Source organism: Gymnoscopelus microlampas (assembly GCF_963454915.1).
Source record: "Gymnoscopelus microlampas genome assembly, chromosome: 9".
Classification (NCBI taxonomy): domain Eukaryota; kingdom Metazoa; phylum Chordata; class Actinopteri; order Myctophiformes; family Myctophidae; genus Gymnoscopelus; species Gymnoscopelus microlampas.
In genome coordinates, this window is record NC_139946.1 from 38,478,157 (window position 1) to 38,490,207 (window position 12,051).

Below are 12,051 nucleotides of genomic sequence, written 5' to 3' on the forward strand. Positions count from 1 at the left end.
CTTCTTTGAGCTCATCTTAACGTCCACTCTGCTTTTGTGATTCACCCCAGACACTTTAAATTGCTTGAGCCTCAGTCTTCTAGGCATTTATGGCACAAGGACAACCTCGGCACAGTCCGTCTCCACTCTGAGAAAGAAAGAAAGAAACAAATATTAATTCAAGAGAGACGAGAGCCAGATATATACGTAGATTGTATCCTGTCACAACATACACAGCCTAGTATATGGAATCAAACTTTATTTATAGAGCACATTTAATAAACAACGGAAGCTGAGAAAAGTGCCGTACAAGGTTGAGACAAACACAGCATCAACACACATTTGTGCATAGTTAAACACATTAGAGCAGAGGTCTTCAACAGGGGGTCCGGGACCCCTAGGGAGGGTCCTCAGAGTTACTACAGGGGGTCCGCCAAATCTTTGTGATAGGATTTTTGTTTTTACATTAACCACTTCAACCCTATTCTGAGGGGAACATTAGCCGAAAATAGCCGATCTACAAGCTCACAACGAGGCGTTGTGAGCTTGTAGACCGGCTATTTTCGGCAAAGGAAGAGGGGAAAAGAGCAGACTAAGTACAGAGTGAAAGTTTACTTAGTGTTGATGGTTTAAGTTGTTAAATGTCTGAAAATACACATTAACATGAAACATCTATGAAAAGCTTTAATCTGCAACACAAGTTTATGCTATCTCTCAGAGAGGGGGTCCTTGGCCTGAAAACGTTGAAGACCCCTGCATTAGAAGATCCAGTGACATTAAAATCCAAAGATAATAGGTGGGTTTTTACCCATTAAGACCGGGAAAGCATCTGTGTCATTTTAGATTTCTTTGGCCATTCAAAAATAGCAGATATACAAGCTCATAGTGCGGCCACCCCTGGTCTTTTTGCTAGTCTTTGCCAACGCCCAGTAACGACTGAGCAGCAAGACCTCAGAGCCCTGGCTAAGGGTGTAATGGTTCCAGGAGCTCAGCGAGGTACAGCAGAGCTATTACTACTAACCTGTTTAAAGATTTAAAAGCAAATACAAAGGACCTTAAAATCAATTCTAAAATTGACAGGGAGCCAGTGAAGTGAGGCAATACGTATACTGTATCCTGTCACAACTTGGTTCTCAGCCCAGGTTGCACAAACTGGCCTCACCCAGTATCACTCTTGGGGCCTGTCCTTTCCAGCTAAACCCTCAGTCAGCTACCTTGGTTGTCAGCTAGATCGCAGGCTGGGTGGTGAAACCATGGCTCTTAAGACCATCAGTAAGGTGAATGGCAGAACCAAATTCTTAGCCAGGAAAGCGCAGTTTCTGGACTCGGCCAGTCTTGGCATATTAGCAAACTCACTGGTTTTATGTTGTTTCGACTATGCTATTGGCTCATGGTACAGTGGCCTAACCAAAGCCCCAAAAGAGAAGTTTCAGGTTTCTCAAAATAGGTTGGTCAGGCTTGTCTTGGGGCTGTCTGCAAGGGACCATGTTGGAAAACATAATTTCCACCAGTTGGGTTGGCTCCCTCTGGCAGCCAGGTCAGTTCAACTACAGCTGAACCTGGTGCATAACATCTACATAAACAGCGCCCCTTTGTACCTATGTAAGCTCTTTCAGAAGCGTAGCGAAGCCCATTCCAACCTAACCAAAGCCAGCATAGCAGACCTGACCATGCCCACGTTCACCACTGAAATGGGAAAACGCTCATTTAGATTTGGAGGAGCAGTCAACTGGAACCCTCTACCCCTGACTATAAAGAGCACCAGCAGCCATCTCCTTTTTAAGATAAGGGTCAAAGCATGGCCAATCTACAAGGTCACAACACGCTGCGTGCATTGTGAGCTTGTACTTAGTTTACACCACTGCACACTTTGTCCTTCAACGGTCAAGTGACAGGGGTTTGTACAATCATGTTTCTTCCAGCTCAGGAACGTTGCTAAAATCAAATCAAATTTGCATTCATGCCTTCATGTCATCACACTTAATGCTGCAATTAGTCCATGAGCCAGACAAGATTTAATTCGAAAGAGTGGGCAAAACCATACCTATATAAATTGTTTATAGGGTCAATATAAGTAAATACATATATGATAACCTTTCCACAGGAGCAGCTTTTTCATATTTATCACACATTTTGTTATTTTCCCCATACGTACATGACAGGTGAAAAAATGTCAACATTTAAAACATAGTTATCATAATGAAACTTCCCCAGTTGATTACTTACATGAAGACAATGATTTATCGTATTACAAGTTATGCATTTGGAAAATATGCCCGAATTTGCATAACTTTCCAGAATCAACATTGGAACATTGGACAAAGCCAGAGTCAACATTCTTATTTAATTTTGTTAAGATGTTGGAGTCAAGGTTTTTTTAACGAGGGAATATTCAATATCTGGCTACATTTTGGGGATCTGGGTCATGGACTAAATGCCCAATTCGCATATTTAAATATACAAATTCAGAAAACTTGTAGTACAATAAATCATTGTCTTCATGTAAGTAATCAACTGGGGAAGTTTCATTATTATAACCATTTTTTAAATGTTGTCATTTTATCACCTGTCATGTACAGATGGGGAAAATAACAAAATGTGTGATAAATATGAAAAAGCTGCTCCTGTGGAAAGGTTATCATATATTTATTTACTTATATTGACCCTATAAACAATTTATATAGGTATGGTTTTGCCCACTCTTTCGATAATCATTGCTCAATTTTGGGGCTCTGGCTCATGGACTAAATGTACAAGTTACAAGTAAAAGTCATTTCCAAACTTAGGACCAAGTTCTGCAAGACTGGTGAAGTCAACAAGGAAGACAACAACCAAAGACCCCTTAATTGCTTCACTGAGGAACCATAGATTTACAGGCAAGATTTGCACAACGGTACCAAAGACAGATGTCAAAGTTGCAGGACCCATGCTCAGGTGCCAGTCACACACACACACACACACACACACACACACGCACACACACACACACACACACCTGTGCCTAGCACACACCTGTGACTGGCACACACCTGTGCCTGGCACACACCTGCCTGCAAATGGTACCAGGGCTGACACCAAATAATGCGTAATCTGCATAACGGAACACCAGCATCACTTGCCCTTACACACAGCACATCTAACCAATTGAAGCCTGAGGTTCCGATTCTGCAAAATGTCAACGGTTCTCTGAAAAACATCAGTGGTTTTCCAACCTTTTCATGTGAAGGACCCCCAAAATGACATGAATTTTGCCGCAGACCCCCCCCCCCCCCGACACACACACACCTCAAAATATTTTGTTCCAGGGACAAAATATGAGCTTGTAGCAGATCTACAAGCTCATAGCGCGGCACTCGGTGCCACGCTATGAGCTTGTATATCTGCTATTTTTGAATAGCCAAAGTGTAAAATTATGCTTTTTAAGCTCAAATGAAAAAGTGACACAGATGCGTTCCAGGTCTTAATGGGTTCAAAACATCAGAAGCTGTGCAAAGTGCCGTACAAGGTTTAGGCAAACAGCATCAACAGGCATCCATCGGTGCACACATGTGTGCATATTTATAAACCCATTAGAGCAGCGGTCTTCAACAGGGGGTCCGGGACCCCTAGGGGGTCCTCAGAGTTACTACAGGGGGTCCGCCAAATCTTTGTCTGATAGGATTTTTATTTTTTTTGTACATCAACCACTTGAATATTATATCGCTATTCTGAGGGGAACATTAGCCGAAAATAGCCGATCTACAAGCTTTGTGAGCTTGTAGATATTTTCGGCAAAGAGAGGGGGAAAAGAGCACACTAAGTACAGAGTGAAAGTTTACTTAGTGTTGATGGTTTAAGTGGTTAAATGTCTGAAAATACACATTAACATGAAACCAATGAAAAGCAACACAAGTTTATGCAATATAAGGATGAATTAGCTTTTGTTGAGCGTCAAATCCAGTACCACTGGACTTGTACTTTACTTGAGTATTTCCAATACTCCACTACATCTCATATGCAAATATTGTACTTTTACTCCACAATTCCTACAATTATTTGAAAACATTAGTATAACTTTACTTTAGCTTTAATTTTGATTATTATTATTATTGCAAAACATACATCCACTTCAGCCCTATATACATTTCGGCCATTTGAAAATAGCCCATCTACAGGCTCACAATGTGTCACATCATTACGAATTGTGAGCTTGTAGATCTGCTATTTTCATATGTTATACGTTTGAGAACTTGAAATGGGACATTGTGCACAATGAGTACTTTACTTTTGGTACTTTAATGCCAATACTTTTGTACTTTTTGCATAAGTACATTTTGAATTCTGGACTTTTGTAACAGAATAAGTCTCAATACCACAATGTAGAAATACAAGTAAAAGTACTGTATTAAAAACATGCTTGAGTCAAAGTACAAAAGTATAAGCATCAAAAATATACTCAAAGTACCAAAGTAAAAGTACTCATTCTGCAGAAATGTCTCTTAAAGTTTTCAAAATGTATTCAAATATTTTGAAAATATCAAGAATGCAAGCTCACACCGTGTTGCTTTGCAACACGTTGTGAGCTTGTAGATCTGCTATTTTTACTATCTCTCTCACACACACACACACACACACACACACACACACACACACACACACACACACACACACACACACACACACACACACACACACACACACACACACACTAATGTTTAGGGCTGAAGTGGTTAGTCCATGTTTTGTAATAATCAAAAGCTACAAAATAACTACTAACTAGTGGAGTAGAAGTACAATATTTATCTCTGAGATATAGTGGAGTAGAAGTAAATGTATTGAAAATTGGATCTCCAGTTAAGTAAAAGTTTCTCAAAATTGTACTCAAGTACAGTACTTGAGTACATGTACTTAGTTACTTTACACCGTACTAGGCCTGCAAAGCTGGTGTCAGCATCACGACCGTCATGGATTAACTTCAACCTTGTGTTTGCATCTTCCCCATTTACGGCCTGTACATCTACATGAACATTCAAATTTCAAATATAAAGTGCTTACTTCATGGCCACGGATGTTATAATTATGTACGGGCCCTCCAACGTACCTGCATCTTCCGTATTGTTCATTAAAAAGCATTTTAATCCGATTGGTGGCCATTTTCCTCATAGAGTTATAATGTAGCATAGTGCAATACACCTCCCAGCCAATAGGGTAGCGTAGTTTAAAGCATATGGTGAATAGACGGAGAAAATGGCCACCAATCAGATTAAAATGCCTTTTATTGAAAAATACGGAGGATACAGGTACTTCTGAGGGCCCGTACACTAGAATAACATTCGTGGCCATGAAGTAAGCACTTTATATTTGAAATATGATCGTTAATGTAGATGTACGGATCGTAAATGGAGAAATTGCAAACACCAGGTTGAAGTTAATCCATGACTGTCATGATATGACAGTCAGTCATGTTTCAGGACTAAAACAAAGACGGTTCATATTCACTTCACACAGCAATGCTTCATCCTCACAACTTACCTGTTTGGTGGTCTGGATGGAGATGTTTTCACAGTCTGGTCACAGTGTGTTTTAACAGCTTTTTTCACCAGCCTGTTAAACACTGATAACTCTACTCGACGTCCATGTGGAGTAACGTTACTTTAGGAGTTGTTTATTTCACTATAAGAGTCTTTTCCGTTGGAAACAGAGTGGGTCCTTTTAACTCTATGAGTGGGTCACAAACATTTGTGATTGCTGGAAGGTGTGAGGGGGAGGGGCTGACAATTAAAGGACTCTAATAGCCCCGCCCCTCCCTGCTTCCTAGAGCAGTGGTTCTCAACCTGTGGGTCTGGACCCCACATGATTTTTTTTGAGGGGGGGGGGGGGTTCCCTGATAGTGAAGTGACAAATAAAGGACTTTTAAGACCTTTTTAATACCAAAAACACAAGTACTACATCAAAAGTAATCAACAAACCCAACATCAACAAAATACTATAAAAACTGGTCAAACATTGGCCAAATTGTCAAATAATATAAAATAGCCCAAAAAAATAGCCAATCTGCAAGCTCACAACGCCTCGCGTTGTGAGGCGTTGTGAGCTTTTACATCTGTTATTTTCACAATATTTATCTGTGGAGTCAAACTAAATGTAACGCCTCAACTCCTACTTTCCAAGTTCTTGTCAGGGTGGGGGGTCCCCAGTTCAAATATGATTATTTTGGGGGGTCCCCAGTTCAAATATGATTATTTTGGGGGTTCCCCAGTTCAAATATGATTATTTTGGAAGGTGACGGCCTGAAAAAGTTGAGAACCACTGTCCAAGGGCAGGGTTTCTCAAAGTAGGTGCCCCGGCCCCCGTTGCACCCTAGGGTGCCGTGACACAAGTCCAGGGCCCAGGGTGGGCGCAGAATACGTTGATAATATTTGCAAATCATCAATATATCACTTCAGTTTAACCACTTCACCTCACTGCGTTCTTTTTCCATCTACTGTACACCAAATCTCTTTGCCAAAAATAGCCGATCTACAAGCTCACAACATGTGATGTTCCCCCCACACAGTGGTGGAAAAAGTACTCAAATGTTTTAATTAAGTAAAGGTATCAATACTGTAATGTAGAAGTAGCCTACTCTGTTACAAGTAAAAGTCAGGAATTAAAAATTTTACTTGAGTAAAAGTACAAAAGTATTGGCATCAAAATATACTTAAAGTACCAAAAGTAAAAGTACTCGAATGTTTGAAAATAGCAGATCTACAAGCTCACAACGTGTCGCACCGCAACGCGTTGTGAGCTTGTAGATCGGCTATTTTCAAATAGCCTAGGTATAAAGTGGTTCATGTATGTTTTATAATGTAATAATTTATATCTGTGTTACGTCCCAGATGGTGGTCCAGGAGGAAGGGACGGTAACATATACCCAGATTATATACTTGAGACAGACATAGGATGAGGTTAAAGTAAAGTTGTTTATTAACCAACTGAAGTGAACAGAAATAAATGCCAAGTAACAAATACAGGGAGGGTCAGGTGGTGCCAAAGGAAAGAATGCAATAAACTCAAGAGAAACAAAAATCCTTCCTACTCCAACAATAAAGGGAAAATACAATGGGTGGCACTCACCTCTAGACTAGTGGGATTAAACACGGGAATTACCTACATGCAATATGTACAGGGTACCCCAGAGCTAAACTACCCCCCCCCCCCCCCCCCCGTACTAAACGTTTGGCAAAAAGGTCAACAAGTCTTTAAGAGACTGGAGGTGAATTAGTTAGGACATGTGCATGGAGCAAACAAATGATCTGGTGGAAGCATGATGGGGAAAGAGAAAGATGGCCGCCGTCACAGGTGCTTTATATCTGATGACGATGGAGGTGATTGGTGGAGTGATGAGGGGAAGGACCAACCGGTGGTGAGAGGCGGAGTTGAGTTGAGTGAATGGGCTGGACCTGAGAGTGAGTGAACAGAGAAGCAGGCAGAGTGTAGCAGGGAGAAAAACAGCATACACAGTCTCCCCATAAACATACAGTCTCTCCTTAACCATACCCTAACAATCTGCAAAGTGACTAGTAACTTCAAATAATTGTACTGGAGTAAAAGTACAATATTTGCCTCTGAGATGTAGTGAAGTAGAAGTAAAAGTATAGACAACTGGAAATACTTCGGTAAAATAAAAGTACCTCAACATTTTACTTAATTACAGTACTTGAGTAAATGTACTTAGTCACTTTACACCACTGCAAACCAGGAAGTACAAAAATAAGCTTTGGAAAATGCTAATCACCACACAGGAAGTACAGGATGCACAGGAAGTCACCATCAAGTCAAGTAATCTTTATGTACAGTATATAGCATACTTGAGCATAAAGAAACGATAGGAGTTGACCCAAAGTTCTTTCCAATCGAGGATGGCCAAATGAAACACACGATAACCATAATAAATTGTAAAATCCACAAAAGCAAGACTAAAATGTAAAACACATACCAGTAAATCACAAGACTATTAAGAGTAACTAAACAAAACAAACAACTGATTAAAACGCTGTAAGGTATTACAAATAAATTAAATTAAATACATTCGGTGGACTAGAGAAAACATCAAAGGTGGGGCAACCTCAAACTAAGCTAAAACCACGAGAAAAGGGTGGGTCTTTAGATTTGATTTAAAATCGTCAACGGGGCAGAACTTAACAGTGGTACAGAATGTTATGTTTCTCAAAACAGATTCTCAATCATAGAGCCATGGAGAAGCATGCATAAAGAGAATTAAAGAGTCCCTAAAACTGGGGGATGCCACATGGCAGAGTATGACAATGTCCCTGATGTCACAGTTTCAATCTTTAAATAAAGGCCTAATAAAGAACACATTTGTTCTAACGAAACCCTTACAGTAGACTAATAGTAGCCTTACATCACATCGTCTAGTTAGTAGTTGCGGGGTTGTAATGTGACGGTCAAGTAAGTGGAAATAACATCTTATTAGGCTTTGTTAGGTCTTATTAGGCTTTGTTAGCCTCTAGGAATTATGTTCCATAATCAGCGTATAACTGTGTTTGTTTGTTTCTGTCTAATAGCAGAGAACACCATTTCTAATAACGCCTTTTGTTACGTTTCATTTCTAATTAGAACATAATTAAGGGATAATAGTGGAAAATAAGGGTATAACAACGTTTGTTTCTTTCTAATAAAAAAACATTATTGCTAATAAGAAACACGTTGTTTGTAATAACGGCTTATTATGTCAAATTAGTGTACCATAAATTGTGCTGCGACCTCGTCATCTTATGTCCATCTCAATTGATGGTATGTGTCCAACAAAAAAACAAAAACTGCAGCAACACTTGTAGTATAGAACAACTTTATTATTGTTGGTCCAACGTGTTTTGTGGCCTTCGTCACCCTGATAAAGGCCACATGAAGGCCCCAAGTCGAAACGTGTTGGTCTAACAATTCTATATATTATATATATATATATTACAACTGTTTCTGTTGTTTATGGGCTCTGATCAACGTGTTGTAATTCTCTCCTGTCCAGTTGAACGTCCTGAGACCCACTGTGAGCAGCATAGAGACAGCATTCCGACCACCACTTCAGAAGGTCATCCTATAGTTGGAGCCTTCATACCTCAATGTGATGCTGAAGGAACGTACACACCTAAACAGGTAAAAGTGTGGTTCATTTCGCAAGCTAGTTGAATAAACACAGTTGTTGTTGTTGTTGTTGTTAATATTATTTTGTGTGTATTGCAGTGCCACGGCTCCTCTGGACATTGTTGGTGTGTGGACAGTCAGGGACACGACAAAGACATCACATCACCTGGTACGCCACCTCAAGTCTTAGTCTGTGAAAAATCAGGTGAGAATTTATTTTTCCTTTTCTTGAAATGATTTATGTAGTGAATTACTGTACTTAACTAAGCTGATGTTCGGTGGAGGCAGCGACCAACTCACCAAAGCGTAAGTAGTTGCAATGTGACGACTAAGAGAGGCACACTTTCTCTTACAGTATGTGACAACTAACGCTACTGCCACGTTTCTAGGATCTGCATTTCACAGAGATGTAAATGATTTGCTGCCCAATTGATGTACTGTAGCAACCTGGCACTTCTCTGGTTCAGGGGGCTGGCTGGTCAATACCTGATCCATCCAGAAGCATCTTTAGGAACGATCGCAGCGGGGGAGGGATTTAGGGCGGATTCAGACTGGGTCCGATTGATTCGAACCGTTCCCGAGTATGACTGGCCTCTCCCAGCTGGCCAGCATTCACATTGGCCAATATTCTTCCGTACCCGAGAACAGATCATAAACAGTAATGGTAAATATGTGCCTCATGGGGGCGCTGTTGACTATGGGGCTTTGGGAGATAGAGAATGTCATTCACAGAAGAAGAGTCACTTGTCAGAGTTTAGAGTGAATAATAAAGTTTGACTGTGTTCCTGACGTTGTCTTGAGTTATAATGATAACTGAACAACAATACACAACCAAAGCAGCGTGCGTTGGTCTTCGAAACTTCAAAATGTAATGTCGTCTCTGTTATTATCAATATGATAGTGACGTCACTGACACACCCTTGGTATTTTAGCAATGACGTCACGGACTAATCCTTGGTATATTCATCCTACTGGCAGCGTTACACTACACATGGGTTTTTTGTTTAAGTTTTTTCACGGCTCGCGCTACTCAAACACTAGCGGGATTATTATTTCTTGTCAACATTCAAGTAGAACTATGAGAAGGTATAACCCAGCTAAAATAATGTGTCATTATAAAAATATGTAAAGCATATAGGATTAGAAGTCCACTTCCTTCTGTTGATACGGATGGCTTCACAATTCACATTGCATCGTTCCGTACCCGAGTATGAGTATGCATAATCCGGATCCAAGACTACCTCCGGAGGCGGTCTCAGGTACGGTACGGTGATCCATGATCCATTCCGGGGAACGATACGTAACGTTCACACCAACCCAAGTGGTCCGGGGTGTGCACTCTGGACCATAGTCTGAATCAGCCCTTAAAATGTGCGAAATGTGCATATTTTACCCCCATTGTGAGGTTAATGAGAAAACTATTGAGTCTTTTAATCTTGGAACCTATGTAATTGGATTCCTTGACCCCAAAAATATACTCTTTGACACCAATATTATCATTATAGCTCTAACAGAAGCAAATATATTGGCTATGCTGTATTGCTATAAATGGCGACGGCCATTTTTAAAAACGCACATATTTTAGAAATGACGTCTTATCTAATTTGTGTCTTTGGATAATGTCTTTCCTATTGCCCTACTTCCAAGCCAAAAGGAAAACTAAATAAAAGTTTTAGAGGCGGAAAAATGGAAAGTTACCCTGTTAAAAAACACATTTTCTAAAACAATTAGCATATTTTACCCCAGTTTTCATAGCAATGAGAACATGATTGTTTTTTTTGCATTGAAACTTATTGAATTGGATTACTTGACCCCAAAAATGTACAATTTGACACCCATATTATTATAGCTTTAACAGAAGCAAAGATATTGGTTCTGCTACTGTATATAGCTGTAAATTGTGGCAGCCATTTAAAAAAATGTGTATATTTCAGAAATGAAGGGTGATCTAACTTGTCTCTTTGGATAAATGTTTTCCTATGGCCCTAAGGTACTTCCATACCAAAGGGGACCTTTGCATCATGACTTGAAGTTAACGGCATATTTTTGAGCCATAACACCTCTACTCACCTAACCTCAGTGGTAGCCTACCAGCCATTCCGCTGGGTCTACAGCCACTGGCTACGGCTAATATTGGGTCTTTAATTGACACAAACGTTTTGGAAACACTTGGGTTAGGGTGTAGCAAATAATGGACCAATAGACCCTTTCTGCATCATTGTTAAGGATTTCTGTTTGATACAAGTAGCCACAGGTAGCTTTTCAAGAAAGTGCATGGCACATGAAATGCCAGTGGTGAAAATGTATCATGATTGAATAATTGAAGGTGCCTGAATAACCACACAGCATGCAACACTCAACACATACTTATCACTTTTCTGTTTGACAAATGAAAAAGCTACCCACCCACGTGCTTAAATTTGTTTTCTCTTTCTCTCTTTTTACAGACCAATGAGAAGAGATGAAAGAAGAACAGGACAAGAGTGAACAAAATGCTCTTTTGTTGAATTATTTGTCAAGCACAGCTATTAAAAGAAGCTAATGGAGTGTTGCACAATATGTCTTCTGTTTGATTTCAGCTTGAGATAAGATAATGAAAACAAAGTACAGCTGTTTGTTTACGCAAATTACGCAATAATCAAGTTTAAGTTCATCCAAAATGTTATAATCCATAATAAAAATCACGACTATCAAAAGGGCTGTACAGTGACCAGATTTGCATATAATCCTAAATGTCAATTTAATTCTGAGAGAATAAAAATGGAACCAGGTCAAATGTTTATGATTTAAATTGGATTTTACAATTTAGTCCAGGGGTCTTCAACGTTTTCAGCCCAAGGACCCCCTAGCTGAGACAGAGATGAAGCAGGGACCCCCTCTATATTGTGTAGGCCTACAATTGTGTTTCAGATTAAACACGTTTTTCTTTTACCGTTATTTTTTCCCTCT

General features: G+C 39.9%; 1 protein-coding gene across 1 annotated transcript in view; it reads left to right on the plus strand.

Moving 5' to 3' along the window:
- LOC311052194 (thyroglobulin-like) overlaps window positions 1-11,729 on the plus strand; it is a 34,393-nt gene extending 22,664 nt beyond the window's left edge. Inside the window, exons 12-14 of the mRNA XM_084067019.1 lie at window positions 8,987-9,114; window positions 9,202-9,307; window positions 11,550-11,729. Coding sequence (XP_083923145.1) covers window positions 8,987-9,114; window positions 9,202-9,307; window positions 11,550-11,557 — 242 coding nt within the window. The 3' untranslated portion in view covers window positions 11,558-11,729. The remainder of the gene's footprint in view (window positions 1-8,986; window positions 9,115-9,201; window positions 9,308-11,549) is intronic.
- The last annotated feature ends 322 nt before the right edge of the window (window positions 11,730-12,051 follow it).